We start from the raw sequence: 21,004 nt of genomic DNA on the forward strand, positions 1-21,004 counted from the left end.
GGGTACCGGTAATTTTTCGTGTAAATTGGCATATCGTTAGTGGTTAGTGGTGGTGGTTAAATGGCTGATGTGGATGTGCGTTTTTTTCAAATTTGAATTAATTTGGTGAAAGGTGATTTGTTCTAATGATGTCATTAATTTCATTTTCGGAAATAAATTCTGAGTGTTGTATTGGAAAGGGTGTAATGGTTTCAAAATTATTAACTGTTAATACAATTTTCGGAATATTTATGGGGTTTCTACAGGTGGAAATTACATTAACGGTTGTTTTATTATTCCAGGATTAATAAAGATATTTTTGTAAAGTTTTTGATATGAGAGGACAAGCCAATCACCGTTATTTGGGGTTTCAATTGTTACAAAATGATTATAAAGTTGTTTGGTGAGGTAAAATTTGGCATATGAAAATTGTTTATCTGATAGTGTTAGTGTTTCGTCTTCGCAATTTATGTGCGCTTTGAGCTCTGCTAATGTTTCTGATCCTATCAAGCCGTCGAAAGAGTTGTGGAATTTCAAGACATAAAACGTGAAAGGTTTGAAAGCGCCGTTAAACAAAGCAATTTTTCCTTTTTCGGTTACACTGTTGGTTCCACACACGTTCTTGATTTTTGTACTTGTTACGGTGCTAGTTTTCCCCAAGATTCCTGGTGCAACAATATTTTTATTTGCTCCAGAATCTATCAAAATATTTAGGGTTCGATTATTTTTAGGGTGATTGACTTTGAGGTAGGGTAAGTAATTTAAGTTGGATTTAGATGTGGATTGATGGATGATGGATTAGATCAAGATCATCTTCAGATTCTGTGTCAGATTTTAAGTTATCATCCTCAGGATCATCTTTGACTGTCTCAAGATTATTTATTGTTTTCCTATTTATTGTCAGACGGCTCTGTGTAGTAGAAGCGTCCATTGGTTCAATTTCATTTCGTTCTCCTTTCTGGTCCAATAATTTTTATTCAATTGAGGGTTTTTATTGCTAGATTTGTTATCGAAATCTTGAGATACTCAAATTTTCAGTCATTTTACACTGCCATAATTGGCATTTATACGTAGAAAGTTCTTGACGATCGCCGAGAGCATTTGTCAAAACTTCCTAAATTTGTTCAAAATTGTCTGGGTTCCCAGCAAGACATAATATGTCTTTTGCTTTCCTTTGGATTTTATGTATTACTGCAGTGGCATACATTTTAAATTGTACCGGCGTAACGTGCTGTTTGAAAACATTTAGTGTTTCCTGAGCAGTTGTTAGCCAAGCATTCAATTGTTTCGAATTGCCGTCGAATGTTGGAATCATTTTGATTGGATCCGGTATTCTGCATAGCATCTCAAGACTGGTTGTTGGTTGATGATATTCGTTTATTACCGGTTGTGCAGAAGGTTGCTCTACCGGCGTTGTTCCATTTAAATGCGATTCAATTTGCAGGAACATGGCGTCATATTCCTTTTGTTTGGTGGAAAATACATCAATCATCTCCATCATTTTGTGGAGTTTAGCGCCGATTTGATCCATATCTGAGCTTTCTTTGATAAATAATTTTTCCAATGAGGAGGTATCCTCAATTGGGATGTGTGCCAAGTCTCCTGCATCAACGGATGAAATGGTTTCGTCTGAGTCCGAAGAGTCGCAATTGCTGCGATTAATACTTTTCCACAGGCTGCGAGTTTTCTTCAGAGCACTTTTTGGTGTTTTCGGCATTAATAGAGCCGAGTTGTTGATTTTTAAGCACACGCGTTCGCTTGGAACTCGTGCGGCTTCTGGAAGTGTGCTTCGCTTAGTGCTCAAATTTTTTTTCATCAAAAATTGAAGCACTAATAAAAATATTTAAATATTGAAAATATTAAAATAATAAATAATATTTTTGAGAGATTTAGAAATTCAGTACTACTCTAATTCGTATTTAAATGTGTTTCTACACCATTTCTAGATATGTGCGATTTTTTTCCGAATTTTAACAGTATTGCGTGATACAAAAAAAAAATATGACCAAAATTTGTTTTTTTTAGAGTTTTGAGATCCTTTACAGGTTAAATTTTTATTTAAATATATATGTTTATTTGTTTGTTTATGTGTTTTGTGTAATTGATGAACTTTTTTCCGAATATTTCTAGAAATGTGCGGTACGAAAATATTTAATAATTTTATATCTTCATTTTTCTTGTAATTTCCTAATATTTTTTTATTTCCCTAAAATCTGTCATTGTATTCGTGTACTCGTAAAAAAAAGCCCCAAACCTTATCACCAGCGCTATAGAAAATATTGATACAAATTGAAAAATCAGATAATTTTTCTGAATCATTGAATATGGAAAAAAATACTCATAGTGCATCTCACTATGATAGAGTTACCATCGAAATTTAAATTTGTTTTGACAATTCGAAATTTTTTTCATTCGAAATTGGATAGTTCTATAAACATATTAGATGTTGATATGTTTAGTCTTATGAATTTAAACCCACGGTTTAATTAATTATCGGTTTCATAAAAATAAAAAATGCAGACGGTGAAAATTAGTAATTCCAAAATTTCAAATTACCAAAAAATTGCACCGCACAATGGTCTTTGATCTTTCTGAGAAAAAAAATCACATTCATTTAAATGAAAATCATGTCTTAATGGATCTTAAATTAAAAAAAAAATCAAAATTTCGAAACACCAAAAAATAACTTCAATTTCAAAAATTTTATCTTATATATAAAACAAGGTTTTCCCCACGTACCGTCATTGATCAGCGGGGTGAAACAAACCCAAATTTTCAGAGGTATTGTGCAATTTAATTTTAAAACTTTTTAATCTGATATGTTCAATAATCATCTGAAGGTTATTTTTGTCAATGGATCTCAACGAATCTCTTACTAAATTGCATGAAAATTAACATTTTTCTGAATAGAATTTTCGTTTCCTTTTTTCAATATGATAAAAAAAAACCCAAATTTTCAACACAACAAATAATTATTATAGACGCTAAACAAATTAATTCACTTCTAGCCGATACTTGATGAGTTGAATAAGTAATAACATACTTGTAATTACTATTCAAACAAGTGAGAAAAAACTATTTAACAAAAAAGCTCCACGAATGACCAGAACCGAATCCCATCATGCGACATATCGAACGTCTTGGTTTGTCAAAACTAGCTCATCGGTGGATAACCCGAATGGTCTCCGGGTAACCTGCAGATCAGTGTTTAAATCGAGTTATGGAAAGGCAAGACGACTCCTTTAGGTGAATTAAATCAAGTTTTTGTCACCTCAAACCCTTGAATTATCATTAAAATGACCGTAGGTGAAGAAATAATTGATTTTCTATACATTTTTGTTCATATGATACTAGAAAATTCTGAAAAACATAGATTGATCAATTTCACCACAAAGCTACATTTTGAAATTTTCCGCTAAAAATTTTCCAAATTAGCGCTTAAGGATTTTTTTGAACAAAACTTACCATAACGTTTTGTGGGCTTAGCACCAGTACTGATTTTAAAAATAATTGGGTATAAATCTAACAAAAAAAATTCGGAAATATTCACATTTTTCTGAAATAAGTGATCAATTTTCCCCCGGTTTACGGGGGAAATCGCCTTCCATTAGAGTCCCCCTTATTATATTGATTTAGAATTGATTAGTACTCATCGCGTTTTGAGTTTTATAAAACCGTGCATAAAACTATGAGATGAAACACATATTTTGTACATATACCGATGGTGAAAATGACAACTTTCGGCAGGTGAAAAACAGTCATGGTAAAATGCAATAAAAGACATTGAATAATTCGTCAATCAGCAAATATATATTCAATCCCTCGTTCAACAGACTAGTTTGGCAAATCACAGTAATTTACAGGGTTCCTGGAGCTGGGGCCAGATTCAGGGACTTCTGGTTAATGGCATGTCCGGCAAGTGGAGCCTTGTGGACAGCACCACGGTTAGCAGCGACATAAGTGGCAGAGTGCTCAACTGGGGCAACGACAACAGCGGCGGCATGATGGTGGTTATCCCAGTGTCCATGATGTCCCCAATGGTTGTTGATGGCAACAGCAGCTGGAACATGGTGAGCATCCCAGTGACTGTTGACAGCGATGGCGGCTGGAACATGATGGGCATCCCAGTGGTTGTGGGCCAGAACTGGAGCGTGATGAATCAGAGTGTTGTGTGCGAGAGAGGCATGAGCCCAGCTGTGATGATCGTTAGACTGAACAACAGTTGGGTTGACCAGATGATGGGCAGCATGGCTCAAAACTGGAGCAGCATGATGAGCATAGATCGATGGAACGTATGAACCTTCAGCAACAACGGCGAGGGCCACCATGACTACAGCTGCGATGCACTGAAAAGTAAATTGTTCTGTTGAAAATATCTAATAATTCGTAAAAAATAGTTCAAATACCTTCATGATTGTTGTTTAAAGCTTCGCTCAGAAGAACTGTACAAATTGATGAATGAATTGAATCTGATACTATACAGAGTAAATTCGTCAATTTATATTGAACGAATCTTTCACTAGTTTCAACATTCATAGAACCCTTATATAATATAATATGTTTTGTTCTTTCATTCGCTCGATTCATTCACCCCTTTTCAAGCGATATTCCAAGTAATGTAATAAACCCATTTTGGTGTTAAACTAGCGTATAAATGCATCATTAGTTAAAACCTCAAGTTCAATGCTGCACCGGCATATTGGCCAAATATGTTCAAGGTTAATGATCAATAAATAATATAACGTTCATTGTAAGCAGTTGACCCCTTCCTGGAGGTGTGGCAAAAGTGAATGGTGTTACGCATCTCGTGTTCCGTCAACTGAAATGCGTGAACCAATTTTTCGTATAAATACTGATAAACGCTGGTGAATTTCATCACAGTTATTTCAACGATCATTTCAATAGCAATACAACAATCGTACCTTAAAACAACAATCATGAAGGTATTTATCATATTCGTTTCTAAAATATTTGATAATCTCAACTGACTATTTTTTCTATTTCAGTGCATCGCAGCTGTAGTCATGGTGGCCCTCGCCGTTGTTGCTGAAGGTTCGTACATTCCATCGGTCTATGCTCATCACGCTTCTCCAGTTTTGACCCATGCTGCCCATCATCTGGTCAACCCAACTGTTGTCCAATCTAACGATCATCACAGCTGGGCCCATGCCTCCCTCGCCCACAACACTCTGATTAATCACGCTCCAGTTCTGGCTCACAACCAATGGGATGCCCATCATGTTCCAACCGTCGTTGCTGTTAACAGCCATTGGGACGCTCACCATGTTCCAACTGCTGTTGCCATCAACAACCATTGGGGACATCATGGACACTGGGATAACCACCATCATGCCGCAGCTGTTGTCGTCGCCCCAGTTGAACACTCTGCCACTTATGTCGCTGCTAACCGTGGTGCTGTCCACAAGGCTCCACTTGCCGGACATGCCATTAACCAGAAGTCCCTGAATCTGGCCCCAGCTCCAGGAACCCTGTAAATTACTGTGATTTGCCAAACTAGTCTGTTAAACGAGTGATTGAATATATTTGCTGATTGATGAATTCTCCAATGTCTTTTATAGCATCTTTCTTACCGTTCTTCTTCTGCCGAAAATCCCCATTCTCATCATCGATCATTTCCGTTGTGATATATGTTTCGTAACGGTTCGTAACGGCCCCAACAACAGACCGTTATTGTGTGGTGATGCGGGAATTCCTTTGTAAATTCAAGGTTGATTCTGACATATGTATTAGGTCCCATTCCTGATCGGTGAACTTTTTTTCGGGATAGAAATATTCTTACGTTTGGTTCGGATCAACTGACAGAGCTAAGAAACAATCGCCTCATGAGACCATTATCTAGAATCTGATACAGCTCTGACACATTCACTTAAGAATCCATGGCTAATGTTGATATTGGTATTAGGTTCAATTCCCTATCGATCTAGATACTTTCCGGGTTGGTAATTCTATTGCCATACCGGGAAATATTTAGTATACAGATAATGTCTCATAGAATCTCTGTCTATGCCTTCAACTTGTTTACTTAAACTATTATTTTATTATCATTTCAGGAATGCCTCTAGACATTTACTTGAAAGTGAAAGACCTATTTCAAACGCGTGATATATACTTAAATTATCGGTATTTTTCCCAGATCTTCTGATAAGCATTGACGGTTTGTTCATTCCCGCTACTGATATTTTGCCTTTTAGAATACTTCAACCAGCGGTGTTGACGTTATTATATCAAATCAAAGTACTATATAAATACGGAACAATCAACTTATCTTCCAAAATGCGACATCCGAACATTAACATTAGATCTGACGAGACGATTCGAGCAAGGTATCGGACAGGGATAGAGAATTTCTATTGCTATAGAACAAAGCTCAACTCGGTGCTCGGTGTTAAGTCAGACTGGATCAAGTGAAATTTTTATGATTTCGAGAAAAACAAACTTGGAGCACAGTGTTCTGCAATTTTTGTAGCCTTAATTTTTTTGTTCAGTATTGTTCCGAAAATTGTTAGCATCATGTCCAAATCAGGCAGCTTTTCGGCTTGTTATATGTACATAGTCCACTCTGACTGAACTAACGGACAACAAGTAAAGACATGGTTCGCTATGACTGAACAATTTTAAAACATTTTTCCATTAATTATCAGTTGTAAACTAATAAATTTCAGGAAGCTCTCTAGAATTACTTTGGAACTCGCTTTCGCGTATAATCCGCACCGCGGATCATCGGGGTTCTACTGTATTTCACTGATGCAGTATCGGCACCATAAACACCATTCACAATTTCAGCGGCCTGGCTTGCATGTTTACCTTTATAAAAGAAAAAGTTTAAAATGTACCGAACTTTCTCTTTGTTGACCTCCATCATTAACACCCTGTAACTCACAACTGAGTGGAACAAACAAAAAAAAAACTTTTTTCAGTGTGAAATGTCACCTTTAATGGATAATGGATAACTATTCCCCCAACCTAATATAATCAAAATGTTCACTTTCTATACAAAAGGGTTCAAGCTCAATTCAACAAGTACCTAGTTGCTTCAAAAAACGTTTTCTTGGTTTGAATTTGGTGCTTGAAAATGTTTTATTTCAATCCACAACTGATTGACACACGGTTCACTCTGTATGCAAATGATATACAGTAACATGTGGTCAGCTTATTTACACAAATGAGTAATCATAAATATACTCGAAATGAACTGCCGTGCATGGAACTTACCAGAATCTCTTGATGGGCAGAACAAACAGTGGTGACTCTACTGATACCATTTCATCGATTTTACCAACACGTGACATGACCGCATACTATGAGCAGTGTTTCCATATTTTCATCTGCACAAGAAGGGATATAAATCTTTTTCATCTGTACCTATTCTTCCAAAAATCTGTACCATTGATAATATTCATTGTAGAGTGAAAACTGTTTTATTAGCATGAAAAAAGTGAGACCGGGGAGTGAGGCCTAGTGAAAACGTTCAAGCAGGTCATTTCTTTTAAGGGAAGTTGAGTTTTGATATCTGTTGAATCGTAAACAAATATTGAAACATAATTGCATTGAGGCTTACCAAAAATATAATAGGTTTGAAGGTTCCAATAAATATATCGAGAAAGAAAATAACCATATTCGTGAGTAGCAAAAAAAAAAGTATTGAACAATGGATAAAGTAATAGAGAATTACTTCAAAAATGCCGCTTTGAGTGGGCCAGAAATCATGCTTCATCGAGGGATGTTATTTGGTATGCTGTCCCATAACGGCTCTTCGAAATAATACTTCCAAAAATTAATTTTCGTGCTGCTGAATTTGACACGGCACCACTATATATCAGACTTTGTTAAATTGAAAGGATTTGCTAATAAAAATATACATCCAGGAACCCCCTCAGTAGGACGCATATTGTAATTTTAACCAAAATTATTTAACGATGTATTTTTTTCTAAATATTTCATTGATTTTCCAACAACTTTGCGATACATCACATTATAATCGGACACTTGGATTTCAAGTTATATTTTTTTCACAAAAAGTTCAATGATTCGATACGCCCTTGAAAAAAATAGTCCTAATCAAAATTGATCATCTGGTAGTGAAAAAAACTGGTTTTATGTAGCCTCCACGTTATGTACAATGTTTAAGAAAAATCGTCAAAATCGGCTGTTTTCGGAAGATTTGTGTGGGATTGCTCTATTATGATTTCTTTTCTATTTTGCTTCCAAGATAGCTGGATGTTAGTTTCTTAGGTGAAGCCTAGTATTCAGTAGTATAAGCCACCTCCACCGAAACCATGAACCACAACATTTTCGAATGAAACAATTGACGTGGTCGCTATTAATATTCATTTCACCGAAACTTTACTGAAACGAAAAATCATATCATTTCAAAAATGGATATTCACTCGATTTACAGACGCAAAATGGAAAGAAGCATTATCTCATTGGGGTCAATCAGTTTGTCTTCAACAACAAATCAGCACTACTATTAGCTGGCGTTAACATCCAACAGTTTAAAATGAAGTACAAAAAAAAGCAACAACGTGAACCAGTAACAACACATTTCGATAAAATAACAAATAAAACACCGAATCATTGTTCAGTCAAATAATATATTAGTCATTCATTCAATGGCCTCTTTTCTAAATTCTCAATAATTTACAGGGTTCCTGGAGCTGGGGCCAGATTCAGGGACTTCTGGTTGATGGCATGTCCTGCGAGTGGAGCCTTGTGAACAGCACCACGGCAGCGACATAAGTGGCAGAGTGCTCAACTGGGGCAACGACAACAGCGGCGGCATGATGGTGGTTATCCCAGTGTCCATGATGTCCCCAATGGTTGTTGATGGCAACAGCAGCTGGAACATGGTGAGCATCCCAGTGACTGTTGACAGCATACATCGCAGCAAGCCACGTCCGATGGTTGACGTGGTTTTTTTTCTGCCGGAAAAAATGTGAAGCTCTAAAAAGGAATTTTGAAGAAAATTAAAGTTGGTAATTCAGTGCATTTCTCGGACGATCTCTCGACCTGATCGAGATAATATTGTGAGAAAAATAGTGCATGACAATAGTCTCATTGGCACCTATTGTGCTAAACAAACAATAAGTGGAATCTTTTGAAAACAAAAGAATAGAAATGGAAACCAAAGTTCGAAAGAACACGGTTAAACTGGTGTGCTCATCTGGAAGCAAGACCCCCACGCATCTGGAAGTACTGAAGTTCACGTTACAGCACCTGAAAGTTCCCCCAGCAGACCTTCATTCCATATACCGGGATGAAAATGAATACAGATTTTATATGAAATTTATCGATGAAATAAAGTTTTCGGATTTTATGAGAAATATCGAAGAGACATACATGTTCCACTACGACGATGGTACCATAACACCTGGTTCTCAAATGGGGATCAACACTAGGGTAGGAGCCTACCTGTTGGTCTCAAATGTTCCTATCTCACGCCTCCACGAAGATCATATGACGACATTTTTAGATCGGGCGTGAACTGGAAACACACACCTGGTCTTGGCTCCGAGGACGGGTGTCGAAAGTGGCTAAGTGAGGGGGTGCGAGCGAGTCAGAGCGCTATATCTCTCCCGGGGAAGGCCTCCCGGGTCATGGAGGCCTTGCCAACCCGCTGTCTCCCGGGCAAAGGAGATACACCCAGACAATGGAGCTAAGGTCAAGACGAATACTACGAATGCGATCACCCGAGGAGGGTCCCCGAACTGGAGCTGGTCCTGGAACGGGCGTAAGAGCGAGCGGCCAGCGGCTGGAGGGCGATGTGCAAGAGCGGGCCACCAGCCGGGTTCAACCCGAAGAGCTACCGCCACACGGAAACAGCAGCCATCGACATCACCAACGAAACGCTGCGCCTACGAGGCGTGTTGCGACTGTCAGACGACAGTCGTCCACACTTGTGGGTACTACTAGGCGACGGATCATGTGGACACACGAAATGAACGAATTCGTGATCCGCGCCTATTACATCTGCACTGCTTTGGAGACGGACATGAGCGGTCGCCCTCGAATACTCGCAATGTTCGAGGAAGCGTATCCAGAGTTCGTCGGGAGGCTTGACCAAAACGCGATGAACGCGAGGCGTAGAGCGATTGTACGCAACAATATGCTCTCCCAAACGCAAGTCGACGAGATCAAGCAGCAGGTGCAGAGAGAAATAAGCTCCAGAACAAGCAGAGCAAGCGATGTGTCGAGACGAAGTTCAGTACGGCTGAGCAATTCATTCGCGAGTGGGGCACGCGAATCAGCACCAGTGGAGGCCACAGTACAACAACCCTCTGAGCCGGAAGATCCACATCCAGATCAACAACTAAAGTCTGCTTCATTTAATATTGGAACACAAACAATTGCGTGTAGTTCAGTCATTTATTAACGAATTCATAATTAGTTTTTCATACAAATGTAGCATTTTCTTTACTCTTTCATAAAAAAAAATTTAAAAAATTATTCATTGCTGTTTCGAAGAAATTCTCGTACTTTTCCCGTAATACGGCACATTAGGCGGCGCACACCCTTTTCGTCCACCGTTTTGGCGATTTGATTCCACCAGTTCTTCATTTGAGTCATGTTCCTAACAAGTTTTCCCTTTGCCTTAAGCCTCCGCTTCGTGATTGCCCAGTATTTCTCTATCGGCCGGAACTGGGGGCAGTTTGGGGGGTTGAGGTCCTTCGGTATTACGCTGACCCCGTTCGTTGCGTACCATTCCATAACCGTTTTGCTGTAATGGCAGCTTGCGAGGTCCAGCCAAAACATTACTGGACGGTCGTGGGCACGAATAAACGGCAGAATCCGTTTCTGTATGCACTCTTTTTTGTAGACTTCTGATGTCATTGTCTTGTCAGTGAGAAAGACTTTGGTTTTCTGTCCACAACTGCATATCCCCTGCCAAATCATGTACTTGCGGGCGAATTTATCCGCAAACACGAACTTAAATTTTGCAGGTACATCCCCCCGAGCCGTCGCCAAATAAAATTTTTGACCTAGGATTTGCCCAAAGTCCGCCTTCACGTAGGTCTCATCGTCCATCAGAATACATCCGTCGAACTTGGTCAGCACTTGGTCGTACAGCTTTCGAGCACGGATTCTGGCCACATTGTTCTGCTGCAGCGTCCGATTTGGCTGTTTGCTGGCTCGGAATGACCTTATTCCTTCCCGGAGACGAATTCGTCGCACCGTACTGTGAGCGGCCTGGAACTTATTGGCCAAATCGCGGTCTGAAAGATTGGGATTCCTCTTGACGGCCTTGATGACTGTCCCACGCAGTTTCCGCTCGACAGTTCCTCTCCGACGCTTCGAATGCGGCTTCCGAGCCGTCGTCAATGTTTCCTTGTACTGCTTGATAACACGCCATACGGTATTTCTGGGCATTTTAAGCTGTTTAGCTAGCTTAGATGCCGACAACAATGGATTTTCAAGAAAACTGTGCACAATTTTATCTCTCCGTTCGGCTTCCATGGCGGTTGTTTACAAAATGCTATCGTTTGGTGTTATGACATAAATACATGGTGAAAGGTAATGAATTTCCCGACACGTGGGTGAAAAAAGTTTCCAAATCCGTCCACTAGGAGCGCCACAATGAGCAAAAGAATTTGTTCCAATATTAAATGAAGCAGACTTTACTACGCGATCTGGTCTTCCATTACGACGAGGCGATCTCACAGTTCCGCGACACGGACCCTTTGTCCCCAGGATCCCGAAGTTGCAGCATTCCCGCAGGCTGACAAGTGCAGTAAAGCTCATGAACGAGCACGTTCTTCCGCTGCACTTGGTTGATGCTGAGAACATGGAGGAGCTGCAACTGAAAGTTTACTGTGCTGCTGTGGCGACCGCCAAAAGTTTAGGATACCGTATTAGGCCAAGAGGCGGACTGCTCCAACATCTCCGTGAAAGGCGTGAGCCTCCATGGCGAAGGAGATTGGAGCAACGGATCCTAAACAAGCGCGCCGCAATTGGAAGACTGATGGCGTACAAAAGAGGCAGCAGATCGGTGAAATTATGTCGCCAAGTTGCTGTGATCGTGCGGCCTACTGAACTTCGCCAGCTGGGAGCTCACCAGCTGACGGAAAAACTCGACACACTGGTACAGCAATTGAGCGTCCTTACAAAACGGCTGAAACGTTACTCTGACTCTGCAAAGCGCCAGGAACAAAATCGGATGTTCAGAGATAACGAGAAAGCGTTCTACGACCACATTAGCGACGAGAAGCCCGACTACCGCGAAGGTTTGCCAGATATTAGCGATGTGACGAACTTCTGGGCTGGTATTTGGGAGACCCCAGTAGAACATCGCGACGGGCAAATGTGGTTAAGACGGGAGGAGGAGAGGTGTGGTGAAATTGGAGAGATGCCAGCTATCATCGTCGGAGAGAACGATGTCCGCGAAGCCTCGCGGTACCTGAGGAACTGGGCAGCACCGGGCCCCGATGGTGTCCAGAACTTTTGACACAAGAAGCTGACCGTCGCACATCCAAAGATAGCTGAGTGCTTCAACAAGGTGCTACGTGACCCACACAACCTTCCTGAATTCGCCACCCGTGGTGTCACCTTCCTCCTCCCGAAAGACAGCAACACATTGAACCCATCAAAGTACAGACCGATAACGTGCCAATCGAGTCTGTACAAAATACTGAGCAGCATAATTACCGCCAAAGTTTCTGCTCACTGCGAACAGCATCACATCATCGCAGAAGAGCAGAAAGGATGCAGGAAAAATACGCATGGCTGCAAAGACCAGGCCATCATCGACGCAGCCATAGTCGGCCAGGCGGTATATAACCAGCGGAACCTAAGTATGGCCTACATCGATTACAGGAAGGCTTATGACTCCATACCTCACTCGTTTCTCGTCCGGGTATTGGAGCTCTACAAAATTGATCCCGTCGTCGTTAGGTTCCTGCAGCATGCGATGAGGCAGTGGAGTACGTCTCTGCACCTCAGTGATGGGGAAAATGTGTTGCAGTCTAGAACGCTGCAGATAAAGAGGGGGATATTCCAAGGCGACTCTTTCAGCCCGCTTTGGTTTTGTCTGGCACTGAACCCCCTCAGTAGGACGCTCAATAGAAACGGTCATGGCTATAAGAAGAAGTGACCCATACCTTCTACATGGATGATCTCAAGGTCTACGCTGATTCACGTCAGCGTCTAGGTGTAGCTATCCGGGTTGTCGAAGACATAAGCAGGGACATCTGCATGGAGTTCGGCCTCGACAAGTGCCGCTGTGTCCACCTGCTGAAGGGACAACTTACCGAATCCGGAGGCTACGAGGTCTATGACGGCGAGTTTATACAAGACATGGTTCGTGGCGAATCCTATAAATATCTTGGATTCCGACAGCTCACCGGGATTCGCCACTCCGACATCAAGACGGAGCTGCGAGACAAGTTCTTGAGTCGAGTGAACTGTGTCCTGAGGACTTTCCTCAACGCGGGGAACAAGGTACGCGCGATCAACACATTCGCGGTTCCCCTGCTGACCTTCAGTTTTGGTGTAGTCAAATGGAGCAAAACTGACCTAGAGGACCTTGAGAGGAGGATGAGGAAAGCATTCAAAGAGGCCGGAATGCACCATCCTCAATCGGCACTGGAGAGAGTTTCACTGCCACGCAAAGAAGGGGGACTTGGAATAGTCGACATATCTGCACTGTGTGTTGCCCAGGTACGACAACTGCGCGAGTACTTCGCAGAACGCGCCAACCAAAACGCGCTATACCGGGCTGTCTGCGCCGCCGACAGAGGATACAGCGCTCTGCACTTGGCGCAAGCGGAGTACCAACTCAACTGCAATCTGCAGACAGTGGAGGAGAAGATTGCAGCTTGGAAGCAGAAGGCAGTGCATGGTGCCCACCCCCATCAACTGGACCGGCCACACGTCGACAAGGCCGCATCTAATCTGTGGCTAACGCGTGGAGAACTCTCTTCAGTAGTAGAAGCCGACATGATAGCCATCCAGGACAGGATAATACCGACGAGAAACTGCAGGCGGTACGTCTGGCATCAAGACGTTGATGACATTTGCCGGATGTGCCATCAACCAGGTGAAAACATAGAGCACATTATGGGAGGCTGTCCCGTTTTGGCCAACGCAGCCTACACCGAGCGCCACAACAACGTGGCCCGTATTGTTCATCGACAACTGGCGCTCCAATGTGCTCTACTGGAAGACAACGTACCAAACTACCGGTACCTGCCTGCACCTGTCCTGGAAAATGACCGTTTCAAGCTGTACTGGGATCGCACTGTTCTGACCGACCTCTCGATCCACCACAACCGCCCAGATATAATGGTTTACGACAAGAGCGACCGCAAAGTCACCATCATCGATGTCGCTATTCCACTGAACCAGAATCTGGAGGAGACCCACGGTCGCAAAATCTGCAAGTACCGACCATTGGCCGTGGAGCTCAAGGAACTGTGGGGGCTAAGGGAGGTCCCAAGAATTGTTCCAGTCGTTCTCTCTGGAACTGGAATTGTCCCGAAGACACTTCTGGAAGCGCTAAAGGTGTTGAATATGGAGAAGGAATTGGCCGGCATCGAAAAGTCGGTCATCCTTAGCACCTGCGCGATTGTCCGACAATTTCTCGGTCAGAACTGAAACAGCACGAGCATGCAGATACGTGCATTCCGCAGAGCCTAGTCCCCCTTTGGCATTCAGAAGCCCGGGGGCAGGTGAAAATTCTGGCTAGGTTCGCCTAGTTAAGAAGTGAGATAAGTCTGCCAAAAAAAAAAATCATTGTTCAGTCAAATAATATATTAGTCATTCATTCAATAGTCTCTTTTCTAAATTCTCAATAATTTACAGGGTTCCTGGAGCTGGGGCCAGATTCAGGGACTTCTGGTTGATGGCATGTCCTGCGAGTGGAGCCTTGTGAACAGCACCACGGTTGGCAGCGACATAAGTGGCAGAGTGCTCAACTGGGGCAACGACAACAGCGGCGGCATGATGGTGGTTATCCCAGTGTCCATGATGTCCCCAATGGTTGTTGATGGCAACAGCAGCTGGAACATGGTGAGCATCCCAGTGACTGTTGACAGCGATGGCGGCTGGAACATGATGGGCATCCCAGTGGTTGTGGGCCAGGACTGGAGCATGATGAATCAGAGTGTTGTGGGCGAGGGATGCATGAGCCCAGCTGTGATGATCGTTAGATTGGACAACAGTTGGGTTGACCAGATGATGGGCAGCATGGGTCAAAACTGGAGCAGCATGATGAGCATAGACCGATGGAACGTACGAACCTTCAGCAACAACGGCGAGGGCCACCATGACTACAGCTGCGATGCACTGAAATAGAAAAAATAGTCAGTTGAGATTATCAAATATTTTAGAAGCGAATATGATAAATACCTTCATGATTGTTGTTTTAAGGAACGATTGTTGTATTGCTATTGAAATGATCGTTGAAATAACTGTGATGAAATTCACCAGCGTTTATCAGTATTTATACGAAAAATAGGTTCACGCATTTCAGTTGACGACACACGAAATGCGTAACACCGTTCACTTTTGCCTTACCTCCAGGAAGGGGTCAATTGCTCACAAGAAACATTATATTTATTGACCATTAACCGTGAACATATTTGGCTAATACATATACCGGTGCAGCATTGAACTTGAGGTTTTAACTAATGATGCATTAAAACGCTAGTTAAACGCCAAAACAGGTTTTTACAATTGCTCGAAATCTTGCTTGGAACGGGGTGAATGAATCGAATGGAAGAACAAAACATATTATATTATATAAGGGTTCTATGAATGTTGAAACTAGTGAAAGATTCGTTCAATATAAATTGACGAATTTACTCTGTATAGTATCAGATTCAAATCATTCATCAATTTGTACAGTTCTTCTTTAAACAACAATCATGAAGGTATTTGAACTATATTTTTACGATTTATTAGATATTTTCAACAGAATAATTTGCTTTTCAGTGCATCGCAGCTGTAGTCATGGTGGCCCTCGCCGTTGTTGCTGAAGGTTCGTACGTTCCATCGATCTATGCTCATCATGCTGCTCCAGTTTTGAGACATGCTGCCCATCATCTGGTCAACCCAACTGTTGTTCAGTCTAACGATCATCACAGCTGGGCTCATGCATCCCTCGCCCACAACACTCTGATTCATCACGCTCCAGTTCTGGCTCACAATCACTGGGATGTTCATCATGTTCCAGCCGCCATCGCTGTCAACAGTCACTGGGATGCTCACCATGTTCCAGCTGCTGTTGCCATCAACAACCATTGGGGACATCATGGACACTGGGATAACCACCATCATGCCGCCGCTGTTGTCGTTGCCCCAGTTGAGCACTCCGCCACTTATGTCGCTGCTAACCGTGGGGCTGTCCACAAGGCTCCACTCGCCGGGCATGCCGTCAACCAGAAGTCCCTGAACCTGGCTCCAGCACCTGGAACCCTGTAAATTACTGTGATTTGCCAAACTAGTCTGTTGAACGAGAGATTGAATATATATTTGCTGATTGATGAATTATTCAATGTCTTTTATTGCATTTTACCATGACTGTTTTTCACCTGCCGAAAGTTGTCATTTTCAGCATCGTTATATGTGTAACATATGTGTGATATGTGTTTCATCTCATAGTTTTATGCACTGTTTTATAAAACTCAAAACGCGATGAGTACTAATCAATTCTAAATCAATCTAATAAGGGGGACTCTACTGAAAGGTGATGATGATCCTGTGATGATGAGCTATACGTACGTGGGAAAAACCTTGTTTTATATATTAGACAAAAATTTTTGCAATTGAAGTTATTTTTTGGTATTTCGAAATTTTGATTTTTTTTTATTTTAACGACACAATTTTCATTTACATGTACCTGTTTTTGATACGTGATTTTTTTCTCAGAAAGATCAAAAACCATTGTGCGGTGCAATTTTTTGGTAATTTGAAATTCTGGAATTACAAAATAAGGTATTGCTTTTAAATGGGTTCGTACGTGTTTTTTCATATTTATGATTTTTTTTTAATAATGTATCGAGGATTTTTTCCTAATTTTCCACCGCCTACTTTTTTTAATTTTTATGAAACCGATGATTAATTGAACCGTGGGTTTAAATTCATAAGACTAAACATATCAGCATCTAATCTATTTATAGAATTATCCAAATTCGTGTGAAAAAAAATTCGAAATGTGAAAACAAATTAAAATTTTGATGGTAATTTTATCATAGCAAGATGCACTATGAGTATTTTTTTCATATTCAGTGATTCAGAAAAATTATCTAGTTTTTAAATTTGTATCAATTCTTTCCATAAGGTACCTGGTGATAAGGTTTGGGGCTCTTTTTTCGAATACACGAATACAATAACAGATTTTAGGAAAATAAAAAAATATTAGAAAATTACAAGAAAAATGAAGATATATATTATAAAATATTTGCGTGCCGCACAATTCTCGAAATATTCTGAAAAAAGATCACCAATTACACAAAACACATACACAAACAAATAAACATACATATTTAAATAAAAAGTTAACCTGTAAAGGATCTCAAAAACCTAAAAAAATTCAAATCACTGTCATAATCATAATTCTATTAAAAAAATCTCTGTTAAAATTCGGAAAAAAAACTCGCACATATCTAGAAAAGGTGTAGAGACACATTTCAATACGAATACTGCTTAATCTCTAAATCCCTCAACAACAACAAAAATCAATATATCCATATTTTTATTTTTGCTTCAATTTTTAATGAAAACATTTTTTGATAATATTTCTCGATACACGATAGTAAGACGCACTTCTATTATTTTTTCAAATGTTTATCTCGAAGCTATCGAGAATGGCGTGCAAAAAATTGAAAAGTTCGTTTTTTACCATGTACCCATTTTACGATGTATGGGAGTCTTGTTGGAAATTGTAAGGGCTATTCATGTAATTTTTATCAAGAATTGAAAAAAAATATTTTTTTTAGATTTTTTTTTTAATTTTTATAATATTTTATTTCAGTGTATTGTTTTGGAAATATTTGGTATTTTTTATGAAAATTTGAACAATTTCCTACATTTTATCATTCGATTGGAGTTTAGTAGAAATTTTGTAAAAAATAGAGAAAATATTTTGTTCATACCGATTACCGTTACCTATTATTCATAAAAACTCCGTATACATTCGTAAAAAGTTCACTATACTGAAAAATTCGTTTAGAAAAAATATAAACAATTACATCGGTGAATAAAATTTTAGTATGATTCCATGCTGTGGTGGCTGAGAGCAGACGAACGACTGCAAAGGATTAAATGACCAATACCTCTACACCCGCAACGTTTCACTACTATCTGAGGTGGTGTTGCCAACTCCTAAGACGAGTTTTCATGAAATTCGTGAATACAATATTCAGGTACTCGTGTCTTAGCTCAAATTACATGCGTGTTGATTTCCGATCGTTCGAAAATCTCAGGAGGAAGGACACCACATATAAATAAATAATATAAATCAAATAAAAACAAAGGAATTTTTTTTTGTTTTTTGAACCAAAAACCGGTCCATCAGAATGGGCAGTATTTTCTATCCGTTGATAAACAACTAACCTCGTTGATGTAATTCACTATAGCTCAGATGACAACTCTGAGAAGAAATGTTCGCTACGGTTCAATTCGTCATTAACAAAAAATTCTGCCTTGATTTAGAATTGATTAGTACTCATCGCGTTTTGAGTTTTATAAAACCGTGCATAAAACTATGAGATGAAACACATATCACTAAGGAAACGAACGATGCTGAAAATGACAACTTTCGGCAGGTGAAAAACAGTCATGGTAAAATGCAATAAAATACATTGAATAATTCATCAATCAGCAAATATATTCAATCACTCGTTCATAAGACTAGTTTGGCAAATCACAGTAATTTACAGGGTTCCAGGTGCTGGAGCCAGGTTCAGGGACTTCTGGTTTACGGCATGTCCGGCGAGTGAAGCCTTGTGGACAGCACCACGGTTGGCAGCGACATAAGTGGCAGAGTGCTCAACTGGGGCAACGACAACAGCGGCGGCATGATGGTGGTTATCCCAGTGTCCATGATGTCCCCAATGGTTGTTGATGGCAACAGCAGCTGGAACGTGGTGAGCATCCCAGTGACTGTTGACAGCGATGGCGGCTGGAACATGATGGGCATCCCAGTGGTTGTGGGCCAGGACTGGAGCATGATGAATCAGAGTGTTGTGGGCGAGGGATGCATGAGCCCAGCTGTGATGATCGTTAGATTGGACAACAGTTGGGTTGACCAGATGATGGGCAGCATGGGTCAAAACTGGAGCAGCATGATGAGCATAGACCGATGGAACGTACGAACCTTCAGCAACAACGGCGAGGGCCACCATGACTACAGCTGCGATGCACTGAAATAGAAAAAATAGTCAGTTGAGATTATCAAATATTTTAGAAGCGAATATGATAAATACCTTCATGATTGTTGTTTTAAGGAACGATTGTTGTATTGCTATTGAAATGATCGTTGAAATAACTGTGATGAAATTCACCAGCGTTTATCAGTATTTATACGAAAAATAGGTTCACGCATTTCAGTTGACGACACACGAAATGCGTAACACCGTTCACTTTTGCCACACCTCCAATAATGGGCCAACTACTCACAAGAAACGTTATATTATTTATTGATCATTAACCTTGAACATATTTGGTTAATACATATACCGGTGCAGCATTGAACTTGAGGTTTTAACTAATGATGCATTTATACGCTAGTTTAGCGCCAAAACAGGTTTCTACAATTACTCGAAATATCGCTTGGAAAGGGGTGAATGAATCGAGCGAATGGAAGAACAAAACACATTATGTTATGAAAGGGTTCTATGAATATTGAAACTAGTGAAACGTTGAATCCATATAAATTGACGAATTTACTCTGTCTAGTATCACATTCAAATCTATCGTCAATTTGTACAGTTCTCTTAAGCGAAGCTTAAAACAACAATCATGAAGGTATTTGAACTATATTTTTACGATTTATTAGATATTTTCAACAGAATAATTTGCTTTTCAGTGCATCGCAGCTGTAGTCATGGTGGCCCTCGCCGTTGTTGCTGAAGGTTCGTACGTTCCATCGATCTATGCTCATCATGCTGCTCCAGTATTGACCCATGCTGCCCATCATCTGGTCAACCCAACTGTTGTTCAGTCTAACGATCATCACAGCTGGGCTCATGCATCCCTCGCCCACAACACTCTGATTCATCACGCTCCAGTTCTGGCTCACAATCACTGGGATGTTCATCATGTTCCAGCCGCCATCGCTGTCAACAGTCACTGGGATGCTCACCATGTTCCAGCTGCTGTTGCCATCAACAACCATTGGGGACATCATGGACACTGGGATAACCACCATCATGCCGCCGCTGTTGTCGTTGCCCCAGTTGAGCACTCTGCCACTTATGTCGCTGCCAACCGTGGTGCTGTTCACAAGGCTCCACTCGCCGGACATGCCATCAACCAGAAATCCCTGAACCTGGCTCCAGCTCCAGGAACCCTGTAAATTACTGTGATTTGCCAAACTAGTCTACTGAATGAATGATCTAATATATGAGCCTGATAGAAAAATGATCCAGTTTTTATTCGTTGTGTATCGAAATTTATTATATAATTTTCAAATGCTGAACATTTTCATTACACTTATATTTCTGAGGAGCGTATTTGATTAGTAAAATTTTGTTAATAGCACTAAATCCAATCGATTCGTGCCTTGAATTGGACTATTGAATCAGTAAAATGCTGCAGTGAATTATTTTGTTATCTATTTCGATGATCAGTGATGACTAAAACAAAAGAGAATGCAGAGCAATTCCACGCCAAATCGATCGAAAAACATCAAAATTTTGACTTAACCTTCTCCGATTTTTTTGAAACTTTGTACTTATGATGGAAGCTACCCAAAATCAAAATTTTCAATGTCATAGAATCAATTTGAATTACGACTGATTTTGTAAAAAGGCGTATTCAAAATCATTGGTTTTTCTTTTGAAAAATT

General features: G+C 40.5%; 6 protein-coding genes across 6 annotated transcripts; 3 read left to right on the forward strand and 3 right to left on the reverse strand.

Annotated features, from left to right (window-relative positions):
* Window positions 1-3,836: 3,836 nt before the first annotated feature.
* On the reverse strand, window positions 3,837-4,444 carry LOC129773195 (histidine-rich protein PFHRP-II-like). Its single transcript, XM_055776784.1, has 2 exons — window positions 4,386-4,444; window positions 3,837-4,325 (listed from the first exon to the last, which is right to left on the reverse strand). The coding sequence occupies exons 1-2, from the start codon at window positions 4,389-4,391 to the stop codon at window positions 3,837-3,839; spliced, it is 495 nt and encodes a 164-aa protein (XP_055632759.1). The 5' UTR covers window positions 4,392-4,444.
* Window positions 4,445-4,872: 428 nt separating this feature from the next.
* On the forward strand, window positions 4,873-5,503 carry LOC129780535 (histidine-rich protein PFHRP-II-like). The gene is made up of 2 exons (XM_055788896.1): window positions 4,873-4,922; window positions 4,986-5,503. Exons 1-2 carry the CDS (start codon window positions 4,917-4,919, stop codon window positions 5,472-5,474), a joined length of 495 nt encoding a protein of 164 aa, XP_055644871.1. The 5' UTR covers window positions 4,873-4,916; the 3' UTR covers window positions 5,475-5,503.
* Window positions 5,504-14,760: 9,257 nt separating this feature from the next.
* LOC129780426 (histidine-rich protein PFHRP-II-like) lies at window positions 14,761-15,394 on the reverse strand. Its single transcript, XM_055788693.1, has 2 exons — window positions 15,343-15,394; window positions 14,761-15,279 (listed from the first exon to the last, which is right to left on the reverse strand). Exons 1-2 carry the CDS (start codon window positions 15,346-15,348, stop codon window positions 14,791-14,793), a joined length of 495 nt encoding a protein of 164 aa, XP_055644668.1. The 5' UTR covers window positions 15,349-15,394; the 3' UTR covers window positions 14,761-14,790.
* A 426-nt stretch (window positions 15,395-15,820) lies between these two features.
* Window positions 15,821-16,485, forward strand: LOC129780512 (histidine-rich protein PFHRP-II-like). The gene is made up of 2 exons (XM_055788832.1): window positions 15,821-15,866; window positions 15,928-16,485. The coding sequence occupies exons 1-2, from the start codon at window positions 15,861-15,863 to the stop codon at window positions 16,414-16,416; spliced, it is 495 nt and encodes a 164-aa protein (XP_055644807.1). The 5' UTR covers window positions 15,821-15,860; the 3' UTR covers window positions 16,417-16,485.
* A 2,335-nt stretch (window positions 16,486-18,820) lies between these two features.
* Window positions 18,821-19,473, reverse strand: LOC129780241 (histidine-rich protein PFHRP-II-like). Its single transcript, XM_055788292.1, has 2 exons — window positions 19,422-19,473; window positions 18,821-19,358 (listed from the first exon to the last, which is right to left on the reverse strand). The coding sequence occupies exons 1-2, from the start codon at window positions 19,425-19,427 to the stop codon at window positions 18,870-18,872; spliced, it is 495 nt and encodes a 164-aa protein (XP_055644267.1). The 5' UTR covers window positions 19,428-19,473; the 3' UTR covers window positions 18,821-18,869.
* A 429-nt stretch (window positions 19,474-19,902) lies between these two features.
* Window positions 19,903-20,580, forward strand: LOC129780163 (histidine-rich protein PFHRP-II-like). The gene is made up of 2 exons (XM_055788146.1): window positions 19,903-19,962; window positions 20,024-20,580. The coding sequence occupies exons 1-2, from the start codon at window positions 19,957-19,959 to the stop codon at window positions 20,510-20,512; spliced, it is 495 nt and encodes a 164-aa protein (XP_055644121.1). The 5' UTR covers window positions 19,903-19,956; the 3' UTR covers window positions 20,513-20,580.
* Window positions 20,581-21,004: the final 424 nt, after the last annotated feature.

The sequence above is a fragment of the Toxorhynchites rutilus genome, chromosome 3 (genome assembly GCF_029784135.1).
Source record: "Toxorhynchites rutilus septentrionalis strain SRP chromosome 3, ASM2978413v1, whole genome shotgun sequence".
NCBI lineage: Eukaryota > Metazoa > Arthropoda > Insecta > Diptera > Culicidae > Toxorhynchites > Toxorhynchites rutilus.